Source organism: Leptosomus discolor, chromosome Z (assembly GCF_034619465.1).
Source record: "Leptosomus discolor isolate bLepDis1 chromosome Z, bLepDis1.hap2, whole genome shotgun sequence".
Taxonomy (NCBI): domain Eukaryota; kingdom Metazoa; phylum Chordata; class Aves; order Leptosomiformes; family Leptosomidae; genus Leptosomus; species Leptosomus discolor.
In genome coordinates, this window is record NC_141419.1 from 92140887 (window position 1) to 92156498 (window position 15612).

Here is a 15612-nt window from a genome sequence, read left to right on the forward strand (position 1 = left end):
TAATAAGAATTCAGGAAAGAATTATAGTGTTTACTGTACATAGCCTGCCTTTTGGTAAACACATGGGAGATTTTGTACTTTATCCAGGAGATCTTTATAGACTTGCTGTTAGTGTACTCTGTAAGCACTTACTTGAGGGGAAAAGGCTGTTTAATCTGCAATTTTTTATGAACTACATGAAAAACTAATGACTAGAAACCTGAAGCTCTATTCTTGCAAGCAGAAAAAAAGTTGAACACTTAAACCCAGTAATAGCCATTGGAACTGTTTATTTTTGTACTGAATTTTCCATCAGTTGCATTTAAATCAAGGTTGGATTTCTAGTTGCTGCTCCTCTTGCCTCTCAAAGCACGCCAAAGCCTTCACAGAATCATAGAGGTTGGAAGGGACCTTGTCCTGAGCGGCGCACCCAGCGTAGGCATCGCTTGTGCTGCTGAACTGGGCTCATTCTTTAAGATTTGATAGGAGAGAACCGTTTGGATAGGGTATGCCCTGCCACAGAACATGCTGTGTTACTTAGCAATAGTGTAGTTATTCTGATTTTTTAATTATTAGTAGTTGGGTGGATTGGGGGACAAATATTTTCTTGTTTGGTAAGGTGTCGTCTGTTAGAGAACAAGGCAGCGGTGTACGAGCCTTCACGCGTCCTATCGTCTTTCCATGTGTGTTCTGCAAGGTAGAGTCCTGGTTACAAAATACCCACATCATAACTTCCAGTATCTGGGTTATCCCGACTTCCAGCTGCCCAAATGACTAGCTCTGCTTTATAAGCAGGCTGTGTTCTGACCTTTAACAAGAAAAGGTGGAATTTAAAATGCTTATTTATAATCCTGGGGAATGAGCTATTTTGCGCCTCTCCCCTAGATAAATCTGATTAGTGCTTAAGTAATCTCTTATGTAAATCGTACAGATACCAGTTTCCCATGGTAGAGCAGCTTGCCTAGCTGGAAATAAAACTGAGCAGGCAGGCAGAGGCATGCGTATGGTTGGAGGAGCTGGTCTCAAGATCAATGCAATCACAAGACCAATAACTAACATCTAATAAGTCATGTGAGTTCAGAACAAGGGTCATAAGGATGTTATGTCATTTACTTCTTGAATGTGTTTGAAAGCATAAGGTGTTATTGGAAGGTTCCTGGTATATGATTAGCCTTAGGAAGTTGAGCTAGCTTGAGGATGCTGATGCCGTCAACGAGTGGACCATAGGTTGGCTTGACGTCTGGGTATACAGAGAAGAGCGAGGTAGTTCACTTGATGTTTATCATCGACTCTGCTCTCAAAATGCGGTCCACAAAGAACCCCAACCCAAAGGGCATTCTGTAGTGCTGGAACAGCCTTTGCATTCCTGCTTTGAGATGTGTTTTACACGAGAACGTGGCACTAGGGCTTTACTATGGAATATTACTTCATACTAATAATGTCGTACTAATAAACTATCCGTGATTATTGATGGCCGTTAGAGATCCTAAACATTGGAGATGATGGCTGCAGCTGAAGGTTGCATCCAGTCTTGGCTTTTTATGAACTTTTCAGGGTTTTTTTTAGTTTTTTAATTGCATGAAACGCATGGCTTTCTTCTCTGTCCATTAACCCACTTTGCTAGCAAAGCATACCCAACTGTGTCATCACCACTACATTTTGTAATGTTATTTCTTAAACCAGAAGGGAAATTCCCCTGTGCAGGAGTCAGGTTGGCAGCCAGAGAGAATTTAAGTGGAATGAATCAAACGGCCGTTGGGGAATTACAGGAGTATTTTACATATACCCAACGGAACGTTGCTGTAACACACGTAGAGGAAAGGCAGTCGTCATTGAAACCCCCAGTAGTCTGATTCCAAAGAAACCAGAAGAATCTAAAAATTGGAGCAAGTAATCTGATAACAGTGATTGTGAAGGAAAAAAAAAACCCAGAATTTGTGGGGAGTCAAAGGAATCAAAGACATGGAAGACAGCAAGAATGAGTGAAGTTCAGGGTACAGTTTGTGTTTTTCAAATACAACTGAAACAATATCACTATGAATGGGTGAAAGTGGTAGAACTTCTTTCAATATTTACAAGGCAGAAAATTAAAAAAAATACTGATTTTTGAAAAAATATGTACTTGTATGTATGGCATTGATTATTTAAAGATATTTTTATATTTAAAAAAACATTAACATTACTGTTATCTTGATATGAGTGGCTTAAAAAGCTTGTCCAAACGCAGATGTTTTTAGGTGATTATATCCAAATAAAAGTGTAGCTCCTGCAGGAGCTGAGAAATTCTCAGGACCATTAATTCTTGACCTTAAATCTGCGATACTGAAGATTCCAGTGGTCTGGAACAAACCAACCAACCCTTCAGTACCTGATGTTCTGTCAGGCTGGCATCTTCGAGACAGAAAATAACAGGAAGGTCCATGCAATTAAAACCAGTCAATGTCCGCGTATGAAAACACACGACCTCAATGTAATTTTTGGTGTCGATTTGTATCATTATAGTAGATTTCTAGGGGGATTTCTTGCCTAAGATAAGAAAAAAAAAAATTAAAATAAAAAAGGGATAATTCCATGTGGTTGCTCTTATTGGCCATATCATAGGAGAGCCTGGGGGCTGGAGCAAGCACTTTCCTGTGCCAAAAATCGTGGAGATTTCTCTTGAGTACTGAGCAAAGCAAGGGGGAGGAGTGCGGTGAGAGAGGCTGATGAGATCCCGGTAAGGACAAGGCCAGGCTGGGTCGTGGTGCAGGAGACGGGTGGCTTCCATGCGGGGGTCAGCGTGGCGTCGTGTGCCAGAAACATTGCAGGAGGTTTGGAGGAGCCATAAAAATGTATTTGAAAGATTGTCCCATTTACCATTGAAAAGCTACGGCTCAGTGTGGGGCTGCTACTTGTTTCTAGAAGCTAGTATTTGAATTTTTTTAAAATGATTTTTATTTTTTCTACTCAGACTAGGACTGGGAGTAAAACCTCTCTCCTCTCCAGTTCTTCTCCTCTCATGTTCTTCTTTGAATTCAGTTCCTACCTGAATCCAACTACTGCTCCGTAATTGCCTGTGTCTTTGCATCTCAAGGGCGATATGCAGGTCTGAAATACTGTCTGCCAAAGCTCTGGTGCTCAGCTGAAAGTAAGAGTGTAAATGTGCTGCTGCTTTCTTTCCTGCCTCAGCTCTGTTCTCTGATTTCAGGATAGATGATAATGTAGTTGTGGAGCAGTTCCTCATTCTGTTTCATTTTTGCCTTTAAAACTTTAATGACTAGCGAAAAAGCTTCTTCCTTTTCTCTTGTAAATACAAACCAGCGATGTCCCTTCTCTACCCCTGCAGTAATAAATTTTATATTCTTCTGTTACCTAAGGGTTTCAAAGAACAAGTCAAAGGCCTGTAAATATTTTTGTCTTCATTATGGATGAGCGTCTCTCAAGAGATCATCATTAAAGCTGGAAATAGGACCCCTGATGTATAGTCTCATGTTCCAGCAGCGACTTGGCACAGTTTTCCTTGCGCTTCAGTCAATGGATTTTGAAGTTCCCTCAGCAAGAAGAGTGTCTTCGCGCCCTGACTCCTGTCGGTGCCACGCTCCTTGCGTGTCTGTACTGCCTAGGTGCTCCTGGTCACCTCACATCCCAGAGCTCTGCTGAGCCAGGCTTGCGTTTTTGGGGAGGGGAGGGCAGAAGCGCTGAAGCAGAAAAAAATGCTAGCAAGGGGGTTGGGAGGTGGAGGCAAAAAAGCAAAATCCCAAAGCAGTGGCTTCATTCTGGTTATACATTTTAATGTGTTCTGTCTATTGAGAGATCGGTATCGTTTTAATGACAGGTTTCTCTGACGCTGTTCGCACACAACCCTTGCTTTCTCCTTGGGATTAAGTGTTCGGCCTCTAGGCATGATGGCGAGATCAGGTTGGGGAATTTTGCCGGCCTCTCCTCACTGACAGCAGAGAGCAAAACTGGGTTTTATTTGGTATAAATCTTTATCTCTCCTAATCGAATTTAGAAATGTGACTATGAACGCTTAAGAGAGATTCTGTCACATCAGTGTCACGTTAAAGGCATCTCGGTTCTGTAATTTGCAATATAAAAACGACTGCAATAAAACCCCAGAATTGTACTGGCAAAGTACAATATTATCCAAATACGTTCAGAAACATTTCCACGGGTATGATGTGATGGGAGTCTTTTGTCAATTGAACAACACTTAATGCACTGTAGCACAAAGTAGCTTAGCGCAGTGAGATGCCATACAAGAGGATGCAACACATTTTTATGAAAACGTTTCCTTTTTTTTTTTTTTTCCAATCTATAATGTAGCTAAAATACTGCAGTAACATTTTTCTCCTCGAGTGCTGAAGAGCTGTATCTGTGTTGCAGAATGAGGGTGAACTGCTTGCAACTTCATTTTCCTTGGAAGAGAGAAATAAATTGCGTGGTCGTGAGCTCCACTTGCTTAAGACCAATTTTCTATGAGAGTTAAAGACGTCCTCAAGTCTTATCAATACGTATTGACACAAATCTGAGGGCTTGTTGAGAGATTGATCAGTGACTGACTGTGAAGCATGCTGGTCCGATGTGGCAGAGGCTATGCCTTCGACATCAGGATGAGAAAAAAAATTAGTTCAGGACCTTTCCATTCCTGCAGAATGCAAAATATCTCAATTACTCCATTACCCATCTATAAAGAGGAGATAAAATGACTTATTCTAGTAAGGCTTTCTGCAGGTGTATATAATTTTTTTGCAAATAGTGGCGTATTCTCAGGCATGAACGTAACGGGGACTGCTGAAATCACGTGCACGTCCGCAGATCCTATTTGGGGTTTTGAATTTCAACCGTGTGTCACCAATTTAACGAGCCTGGAGAAATATGCGTATAGCTGTACCTCATTACTGCACGTGGTGTGCTCAAGAAAAATGCTAAACATGAAACGAGAGGTTTTGCTTTGTTCGGGGAAAATAAGTCCTTACAGCTCACAGCTTTATAATTGGCTTTAGGTGTATCTGGTCATTCTTGAACGTCGATATATAGAAGTTTGTGAAAATAAGATGAGCAAACGCCAGCCATGGGATACGTGCTCTGCAGGCTGGGCTTCCAGCTGGTCCAGCGCCGGGCTCTGAGCGTGCGTGTGGCTGAGCACGGGCGGCGGTGGGGGTCCGTGGCCCGCAGGTGGGAGCCGCTCGCTCCGCGTGGCCCGAGTTGAGCAGTTTGCTCAAAAACCTGATGCTGAAAAAGAAAAGAAATGTCCTGTCGTGTCCCCGTGGACGGGGACATCAGAGCTGTGAGCTCAGGCCACGAGTGACATGGTGGTGCGTAGGGGACTAAATCACGGCTGGAATGAAGTCAAGTGCCTCCAGTGGAGCCAGGGCATCATGTGAAGAATTTCTCCTCTGCTAAAGCCGGTCCATAGTTGGTTGATTATGTTGGCTTGATTATGGCGGACAAGTGCCTTGTCAGGGGGAATACGCTGCGAGTGGTCTTTAATCAAGTGGAGAAGGGCTTAACAAGACGTCGGGTATCTGCAATCACGACTGGATGCCTGCCCGAGGAACGCGCTTTGTTCAGACGTGCTTTTGAGCTCAGGGTGGGTGTGGGCCTGTGGCCTGTCTTAGCCAAGAAACGAGATTTAATGGCCTTTTAGTCTTAAAATCCCTCACTCTCTTTTTCCTTTCACTCTAATGTGAAAATCTAATTTGATGGACTGATCTATTTTATTTCTCAGCGGGAAATAACTGGTTGCCCTGGTGCCCCAGTGAGGAGTTTTATCAGACAAGTCTGAGTCAGGTACTGAAGTACCTGCCTGGGCACGAGATGCACGCTGCTTCCGTAAGCTCAGAAAAAGGCCAGAGTTCCTCACAAGGTCTGTTGTGTCACTGATGTGTATTTTCGTAGAGTTTACTCAGAACATGTTTAGTGATTTATTTTTTTTTTTTTAAACAAATTTATTTTTTCCCCTGCCGAGCATAACTGTACCACGTTTAGCGTGACGCTCTGGACTGCACAGGTTTGCAGGCTGTGGTCCCACAGACATTTTTGCTCAATGAATTATTTTAACGTTCTGTGCGCGGTGCAGTCGGTGCTCGGTGCCACCCGTGGTGCCCAAGGGCACAGCCGCCTCCTCCTGGGTGGGCTCAGCCCTTGCTGGGGAGTTGCCTGAATAATGTGCAAGTTCTCATCTTCCTGGGCTTGAAACCACAACTCTCGCCCTCTTGTTATTTTCTGAAAAGAATAAGGTATTCTCTTCTTTTCTCCTTCCTGTAATGCATATTTTCTTCAACTCTTTACGTGGCTTCAAGCTGCACTCTCTATTCAACTGGAAATCAAGCAGCAAAACGTTGCTTCACAACTGACACATTTGGTTTCCATCTGCTTTTGAGCTGCGTTTCCGGATGAAAGAGGGATGTGGAGAAGATGCCACCTTTTCAGCTAGCAGCCACATCGTTAGGGAGTTCAGAGAGGTTCAAATGCCAACTCAGGCTTCCATTTGTGAGTCTTGAATGGAGCAAGAGATGGAAACGATGAAGAGCAGGCGGTGGCAGTGCTGTGGTGGAGCACGGGACCCCATTCCTCCTCTGGGCAATGGGGCATTTCTCTGCAGAGCAATGAGGAGCAGCCAGCCTGAGCCAATGCCACTTTGCGGGCACAGTTGGCTGCTGGAGGGGAAAGGAGGTGTCCCAAACGAGGATAAACGTTGGAAAAGGGAGCTAAGCAAGAGACAAGACAATAATTATTAAACATAAGCTTTAGTGGGGATACAAGCAGAGATATGTTAGAGGGGTGTGTGGTAGTGGTGTTTTCTTACACTGAAATTATATGTAGCTACTCATTAAATACAAAACTAATTGGAAATACATTTTGGCCTAAAGCATTTTGGACAATTTGAGGTTGAGATACCTCAAAATAATAATTAAAAAGACCTCCCTCCGAGTCCCTCCTCTGTCATCTACCATTATTGTCTAACAATTTGTGTCCCAATTTGGTGTTGGATGGTGACTTTCCCCTTCCAGCGTTCAGCAGTTTCTCATGTTGGTGCCCTCTTAGTTTAACCTTGGGCTTGGTCTGTCTGTCTGCCTGCCTACGGCAACGGGGCACAAACTGGAGCACAGGCAGTTCCACCTGAACTTGAGGAAAAACTTTTTTACACTGAGGGTGCTAGAGCCCTGGAACAGGCTGCCCAGGGAGGCTGTGGAGTCTCCTTCCCCAGAGATATTCAAAACCCGCCTGGACACGTTCCTGTGTGACCTGCTCTGGGTGACCCTGCTTTAGCAGGGGGTTGGACTAGATCATCTCCAGAGGCCCCTTCCAGCCCCCACCACTTTGATACCTTAATGCTAACAGTTTTCCATTCATTGGGTTGTTCACTCAATTATGTCCCCAGGGAGCACCCAAACTTTGGCCAGGCAAATTACAGGAGAGGAAAAATCCCAAATAAAATACTGTTTCATTTTGCTTGAAAGATGGTGTTGCTTTAATCTATGCAAGTTATGAACTGATTTTCAGATTGTTGACAGAGTTATAATGAAAGTATTTCATTTCATAGAATATATAGTTTCGTTGGAGGAGTTAAGACAGTAGTGATGTCTCCAATACAAGAAAAATGTATTTCACATTCCTGTAAAATGTGAATGTGCTTTCCTGCTTTTTTCCAAGTGCAGAACAGCCATACATATCGAGCTACTTTTGTGCAGCTTAGGATTTTGCAGCTTTGTCTAATATCCAGCCTATACCAGCTCTGGAATACCGTTTATTCCAGATGTATTTGAAGAACCTTGTCAGCCAAATGTGTTCTGCTGAAGCCTCTGGTTTCAGTCATCAATCAATCTCCTGTTTCTAACTTCAAATTTAATCTTCGTTGATGTCATTTTCACTATGTTTTTTGTTTTTGTTGCTGTGCTTCTTACTGCTGCTCACATCTGCCATCCTAACTAGGGTCATTATTTTAATCAGGCGACCTCTTGGTGGTTTCAGAGCCAAGTGCTTTTGAAGGGAAGGAGACTCTCCCGTATTAAGATCTGGATGCTTTTTACAGATTTTGTTTGCTTTCTGTTTTTGCACGTCTGTTTTCATCTTTGGATGACAGACTTCAATAAAAAATAATCAGAACATAGTTACAAAAAAAACCCAAAAAAAAGCTTTGCTTTTCCGCTAGTTGGCTACCGTGTATTTAATTGTGGTTATTGCAAGAGATACCACGCGATTCACAGGCCGAAGGGAGCACTGTGCTCAGCTAAGACGTCTTCCCAGATTGAAGCTATTGAGTTGTGTGGGATAACTTCTGCATCGGTTGCACTTGCTGAGGGCTGGAAATACCATGTCCGTCTGCATACAGTAAGCAGTTGAAATAATACGCTGCTGTTGTGAATCCATCCCGAACGCACGCCGTCACGGTTTCTTTCTACTTGTATGGGAGAGCCAGTAAGTACTTGGAGACGATCCTGGAAGATCTTGTAGTTGTTGGGAATATTCATTTATATTGTGTAACTTTTATGTTTGCGTCAGGAAACAAGGAGTAATGTTTAATGGCTGTAGTCCAGCACATTTGTCTCAACATCTGTGGTAAGAAAATGAAGTAATTTTCAAGGGAAGGAGCAGACTCATGAAAAATCACACAGACCCAACGGATTTCCTTGGCACGTGGTTCTGTTTGCTGGTATTTCAGGTGCAAAGGGTGGGATTTGGGTCTAGGTTGTCATCTGGGTGAGGGTGGTCCCATGGTCAGTGATGATCCACCCGTGGCAGTCAGGGGCAGAGATTTAGCTCATCCTAGAGCAGGCACCCCTGAGCTGGCCTCAGTTGCCCACAGGTGGGTGTTAAGGACTGTCTGAGACAGCTTCCGACGTACGGGGTGGCGTGTGGGCACCTTCAGTCAGGCAAAGGAGAATTTCGGGCGTTAATCTTTCTCTTATTCCTTCTCAATTCAGATTTTTCAAGTTACTTGGTTTTCTGTGTTTTTCCTAACTTGAATCGTCTCTCACCTGCTGTGTTTATGAACTTCCCTCTTGCAACTCCAAGAGTGTCGTTAATCCAGCGTCACCCTTAACCTTACGTATATCTGTCTTTTCTTGCCATGGCTGTGCCTTTTCCTCGGGCTTTCCAAGACCTGACTTTAACACCAGGCTATAAACAGTCCTTTCTCACTTTCCCAGAAGCTGGTATTTTTCTGCCTTCAGATTGTTCCCTTGGGGCCGACCTGTAAGCAGCTCCAAGATTGCCATTTGATGCACATTTTATGTGTCTGGACTATGATTTTCTCTTTTCCCCATCAGTAGGAATCTGCGAAAGCTGCGGTCTCTGGGGTCCTGTTATTGATCAGTCATTTTATATTCCCCATTCCCAACAAAAAGAGTCTTGTTTTGTTTATTAGTTTATTGTTGGTTTGTTGTTTTTTTTTTTTTTTTCCCAATGGATCATAACTGTCTCTCTTTGCTCTCGTAGATCAAGGTTTGCACAGGCAGCAGTTTTTCCTGCAGCGGCCGTCGAACGTGGTGGCCATGGAAGGGAAGGATGCCGTTCTGGAGTGCTGCGTTTCTGGGTACCCCCCTCCCACCTTCACTTGGCTGCGAGGAGATGAAGTGCTCCCCGTCAGGTATCTCGGTCCTTTGTGGGTGGCATATCTCACACTACGTTTCCTTGAGCAAAGTACAGGCAAACCACTGAGTAATACTTTAAATTCAGTGGGGGGTGGATTTGGAGGCCATGAGATTTTCCTCCTAAATAATAATGAGGCTGGATGCGTCTCCTCACCTGCTGCTATAACTCATCTCTGCAGCAAATCCGAGGGTGGGATTGGATCATAAATGTCACCTGGCTGGTATTTAAAATGGAAGTGTAAAGCTATTAACAGCAGAAATCACAGCTGAGAATTACATACAGCAGAATTTACTGTGTGTCTTTTTCTAGACAGAGCTAGCACCTTAACGCACATGTTATCAATGTTTCAGGTCCAAAAAGTATTCGTTACTGGCTGGCAGTAACCTCCTCATATCAAACGTGACTGACGACGATTCTGGGACGTACACGTGCGTAGTCACCTACAAAAACGAGAACAGCAGTGGCTCTGCGGAGCTGTCGGTGATGGGTGAGTACAGGAGCTATTCCCACTTGGCTTTTTCCAAGAGCATTTTTAATTATTCCCTTTCCCAGAATGCCAAATAACTGCAAACTGTACGAGATCCTTCCCCTGCTTTGGTCAGGGACTTACACCCATGGAAGCCAAGTCCTGTAAGTCTTTGAATGCCTCCCACCGTGCCCCACAGCCTTGCTGTTGCTGAACAACTTACGTTATCAGGTGCTAATTGCTCCTGCCTTCTGTATGTCCTCCTTTCCCTCTATCTTCTCCTTCCTGAAGCCTTGTTTTCGGCATTACAATGGATATCCCCCTTGGGCACGTTGTCAAATGCAGTGGGTTGAAAATCAGGTTTGTAGCTGCTTTTTTTTTTTTTTTCCTTTAACGTCACAAACATATGGTAATATTAGAAAAATCAATGGTTTTTGCGTCTTCTCACCTAATTAACAAAAGTCCAAGTAAATCCGGCTCAGCAGTGATACTCCGCGGGTTCCCACTGTTAAATCTTACCAAAGCACCTTCCTGACAGACCCTGCTTTCCCCTACGCTCCTTCCTCGTGGCAAATATTAATGGGATCCGAAATCTGTTAAATCTAATAGCTGCCTTTTATTCTTTTTTTCTTTATTTAAACCACTGAACAATAGCAGAGTACATTAGTGCTATTCAGTCGGATCTAAAGAACGACATAGTTAATACTTGGTCAAACAATAACATATTTCGATGTGCTGTTCATTTTGCATTCTGGCTTTAAAGCTTATGCGTGAAAAATACTTTCATTAGTGAATAGAGCCTTAATTTGGATTATAGGATATTCAGTGCTTGTATAACAATATCCTTTAATCAAGCCATAATAAAATATAGTAATTACTGGTGATGGAGGGTTCAGTTCTGTTTCTTTAGGTACATTAATGCAATACATTGTTTTACTGGATAAAAATGAAAATGTGGCTTTATAACTGTGGAGGTTCATTTATTATGGAATTGTTTTCATTATAAGGAATCAAATATTGAAAAGGCAGTGAAGTTGTTGGGCAGTATACTTTATTTGTCTTACTGAGATATGTTGATTTCAAAACTAGTGTGCAGCAGGTGACTAATTGTTTGAGAAGTATAAATAAATTACCTGGTATTTCTCCCAAACAATAGATTGCAGTATCTGTTGGTAAGAGCAACTGTGGCTGGAGGATCATTGCGTAGATTATTGCACAGATCATTTCTAACCATACAGTTCCCGTGAAAATTAATAAGAGTGTTGCATCTAAGTCCTTTCTGTACCTTTTGAAAAATTTATTCCTGCCTGTGTTCAGTCTGTAATGCCTCTAGCTTTGGCTTCATTATGCCTTCTGCTGTAAGTGTCATGTAGAAATTAAAGGTACATAAATTCTCACGCAGTTTGAGAGGTATGTGGTGGCAGTATGGGTGTAAGGATGAATATAAGATGATGATGATCTCCGAAAGAAGACGATGAAATGCCAACATGGTGCTAAGTGTGAAATTAGACCGACACAAAGACCGAGGTTAATTCCATGAGGTTTAACAAGGCCAAGTGCCCGGTCCTGCCCTTGGGTCACACCAACCCTACCCAGCGCTACAGGCTGGGGAGGAGCGGCTGGAGAGCTGCTCGGTGGGAAAGGCCCTGGGGGTGCTGGTCAGCAGCCGGCTGGACATGAGCCAGCAGTGTGCCCAGGTGGGCGAGAAGGCCAACAGCCTCCTGGCCTGTATCAGCCATGGTGTGGCCAGCAGGAGCAGGGAGGGGATCGTGCCCCTGTACTGGGCACTGGTGAGGCCGCCCCTCGAATGGTGGGTGCAGTTTTGGGCCCCTCACTGCAAGAAGGACACTGAGGTGCTGGAGCGTGTCCAGAGAAGGGCAGCAGAGCTGGTGAGGGGTCTGGAGAGCAGGTCTGGTGAGGAGCGGCTGAGGGAACTGGGGGTGTTCAGCCTGGAGAAGAGGAGGCTGAGGGGAGACCTGATCGCTCTCTGCAGCTGCCTGAGAGGAGGCTGTGGTGAGGTGGGGTTGGTCTGTTCTCCCAAGGAACAAGCGACAGGACGAGAGGGAATGGCCTCAATTTGTGCCAGGGGAGGTTTAGATTGGACATCAGGGAAAATTCCTTCACTGACAGAGTGGTCAAGCCGTGGCACAGGCTGCCCAGGGCAGTGGTGGAGCCACCCTTTCTGGAGGTGTTCACAAACCGTGTGGATGTGGCACTTGGGGACGTGGTTTAGTGGGCATGGTGGGGTTGGGGTGATGGTTGGAGTTGATCTTCAAGGTATTTTCCAACCTGTTGACTTTGTGATACGAAAGATACTGCGATTGCCGAGTATTTTCAGTCTCAAGGGGAAACTGAAACTGCATTGGCGTGGCACAGTGCAATTGTAGTCACCGTGTTGGCAGATCAAAGGTTTCTTTGGTAGAGTTTCTGTTCACGTATGGAATTCGCAAATATGGAACAGGTGCAAAAAAAAAAAAAAAAAAAGGAGCTGTAACTTAGGCACGGTATCGATGTACATTTCATTTTCAGGAGTAGATCACTCATTTGTGACAGACTTCACTGAAACATCGTGTTCATGTATGTTTGTGTTAATAACAGAAAATGTTCAAAGGAAATTGCATGACTAAACTGGAGGGATGATGACAGCAATCCCCTGATGTCTGTCTTGCCAGAGCGGTGTAGCAGGGCTACGAACTTGCACAGAATCTGTTTATTTGTTAAATCTGTCCTTACCACAAGGAAACTCTCAAGCGCACTAAAGTTTCTCATGTAATAGTTGTATCTGATAAACAGAATAATTAATTGATAGGTTTGTTTTCTTCTTTGGCTAGATACAAGTGCAGATATTTCTGTGTTTTTCCTTCGAGTGAATATACTTGTTTATTTAACAAACTGTAAATTGCCCATCAGTATTTTGTTGCAAGACTCGCATTTTTTAATACTGATTTAATCCTTTAATTGTTGATGTATCTGTAGTGTGAAGGGGGATAAATGAGACATTTGCAGTCAGAGTGCAAAAAAAAAAGTAACAGTCCAATAATTATCTCCTCTGAAGTCTGAGTAGACAACATCAGATCAAAGCTAGTTACATCACATGGTAGCAAGATGCTTTTGATCATTTAAGTAATGAGGCTATTTGCAAGAAACAGAGCGTGTTTCACAATGGAGTTCCTGTTAGTTCTTTTAAAGAGCTAAAAATAACCCCTTCTTTGTCGGACATAGGCTAGAATTGCAAGAGCCAAATGAATTTGCAAAAAGAGATAATGTATTTTGCTAAATTTTAGTTTTCTGTTGTGGCCTTTTGGCAATATTTTCACCCTATCTCCTTGCGTAATGGAAGTTAAAAGGTCCGGTGCAGATTACCTCGTTACTGTGTAAATCATCTGCAGGATCTGTAGTTTCAGTGTTTAAACAAATGTTTGAAGATGATTAAATGTGTTAACCAGTGTCAACTACAATTATTTTCTAACTATTTCGTAGCTTTCAGAAATGTACTTCAGGTTTGTTCCCTTTTGGTCCCTGAGGGTGTTTCTGTGTAGGTTTTTTGTTTCCTGTTTTGTTAAGCGAGACTGAAAATCTGCTTTGTTGTTTTAGCCAGGAAACCCCCGACCCCCACTCCCTAAGTGTTCAGAAAGTGACAGAAACCCAGAAAACCAGTTTTCCATCCAACCCTTATAGCTGTTTGTGGGATCTCGCTCTGATTGCAGCCCAGTTTCGTGGTGGGATAAATGCCTGGGATTTCAGGTCCTAGGAGAGATCAAATTCTGTAAACCCACTTTTCTGTAGATGGTCATAACTGAATTACTGGATCTGCTGATGTGCTGGCAGATCTCACTTCTTTGTCTTGTATTTGGATTGTCCCTTAATTGCATCAAAGAGCAAACTATGATTCTACTGATACAGTTGGGGCAGAGCATCGCCTCTTCTGGAAGCTGAGAGTTTTGTCAGTTATTCTTTACGTAAGAATTCATATATTCAGAATTACACTATCAACGCTTTTGAATCAGGCAGCTGTTTTTAAAAGGATTGAAGTAATAGGTTTGGTTTTTTATTTTTAATTTTCTTTTCCTAAAACGTCCCTTAAGGAGGAACAGAGAAGGGACCAATTTTCCAGTAGTGTTGGGGCAGGAATGCTGGTTTGAGATACTTTTAGGTCACTGCCTAAAGTAAGAGAAAGTAGTAGCAAAAAGCGAAAAAAAAAACCAACAAACCACTCAACCCCTTGGATCTGAAGGGCAGTGTTTGCAGAAAACATCTACTGCTCACTTTTACCGAGCTTCCATATGCGTAAGGTGCAAACAACTTGACTGGAATTGGGAAGCGTTTTTTTTTCTATGCAAATGCCTTTTACTAAGGAGCTTTTAGCATGAATTGGTTTTAGCACTAGTTTTGTTCGCCGCTGCGGAAGAAAAGCTACATCAAAGGTAAAGCCACATGAGAGAAGCGGCTTAGAAAATCACCTAGGTCTTTTTGACAAGAGTGAACGATTGTAGGCACGCTGCATCTTGGTCAGATCAGTTTCCCTTCTGACTCCGCTGCATAAATTCCTGTAGCAAAATGGTTATTCGGAGATCAAGGTCATGGAAAGTACTGAATAAAGCACGCGTGGATCACGTTGTTGTGTGTGAATCACTTAGGTAGAGAGCAGTATTAAGAAGGAAGCCTGCATCACCATAACATGGTTTGACACAGCGATGAAAGCATGAAAAATGAGGAGCCTTCTAACGTTGCCTTGGTGAGCGCTGCTGAAGCTGCTGTGGCACAAACGCACCGGTCCTGAAGAACGATCGTTTCCCAAATATAGAAGGTTTTTGACTATTAGAAACCTGTAGAGAAGCTGGCAGATCTTCAGCGGATGGACATTGCAGCAGCTCTGCGGGAGCTGGTGAATACAAGAAACTTGGAGTGACCCGAGGGTCTGTTACTCTGCGATCCCACGCTGTGGGGGAAGTTAATCGTGCTCACGTCTTGCTAGCTTGTTGGAGAAACCAAGCACAGGATAGAGTGTTTAATTATCCTCTGCTCTCAGTTTATAGCCCGTTATGGGACGGGGCGTACGTCTATGTGAGCTGGCAGGACAAAGCAGCACAATAATTGCAATAAATTTACTTCAGGCAAAAATGAGACAAACAAACATAAAACCCCAATCTCTCCCCAAAGCAAAGACTGCCTCTCTCTCTCTCCATTCATTTTCCTGCTGAGTTTCCATACTGGAAAGTTCCCTATAAATGGGAACGTTGCTACTGCTTGTTATATTTCTTGTGGGTGTAACTGTGAGCCTGTGACATGGCAACGCGGGGTTTCCATCCCTACAGCCGTCAAGTCGAGCAGACAGACGCGTCCCATGTGGTGTTCTTGTGCCCTTTCTCAGAAGATTGATGGAGCTGAGGTACCTAGTTCTCACTGAGGCGAGAAAAAAACTAATGGTACCATCACCTGAAAAGACGAAAGTCTAAATATTTAATCAGGCTTTAGGAAAAGACTACTTTTTCTGGGTGTTGATGTGGGACAGGCAACTGAGACTTGGTTGGAAGTACTGGATTTACCTGCCAAAATGTAACCAAGCATTCTAAGGTGAAGGTGCTGGA

At 43.4% G+C, this 15612-nt stretch overlaps 1 protein-coding gene across 1 annotated transcript in view; it reads left to right on the forward strand.

The window, feature by feature from the left end:
* DCC (DCC netrin 1 receptor) overlaps window positions 1–15612 on the forward strand; it is a 566036-nt gene that overhangs the window by 269883 nt on the left and 280541 nt on the right. The window contains exons 4-5 of the mRNA XM_086479399.1: window positions 9403–9553; window positions 9909–10045. Of these exons, the coding sequence (XP_086335525.1) occupies window positions 9403–9553; window positions 9909–10045 (288 nt within the window). The remainder of the gene's footprint in view (window positions 1–9402; window positions 9554–9908; window positions 10046–15612) is intronic.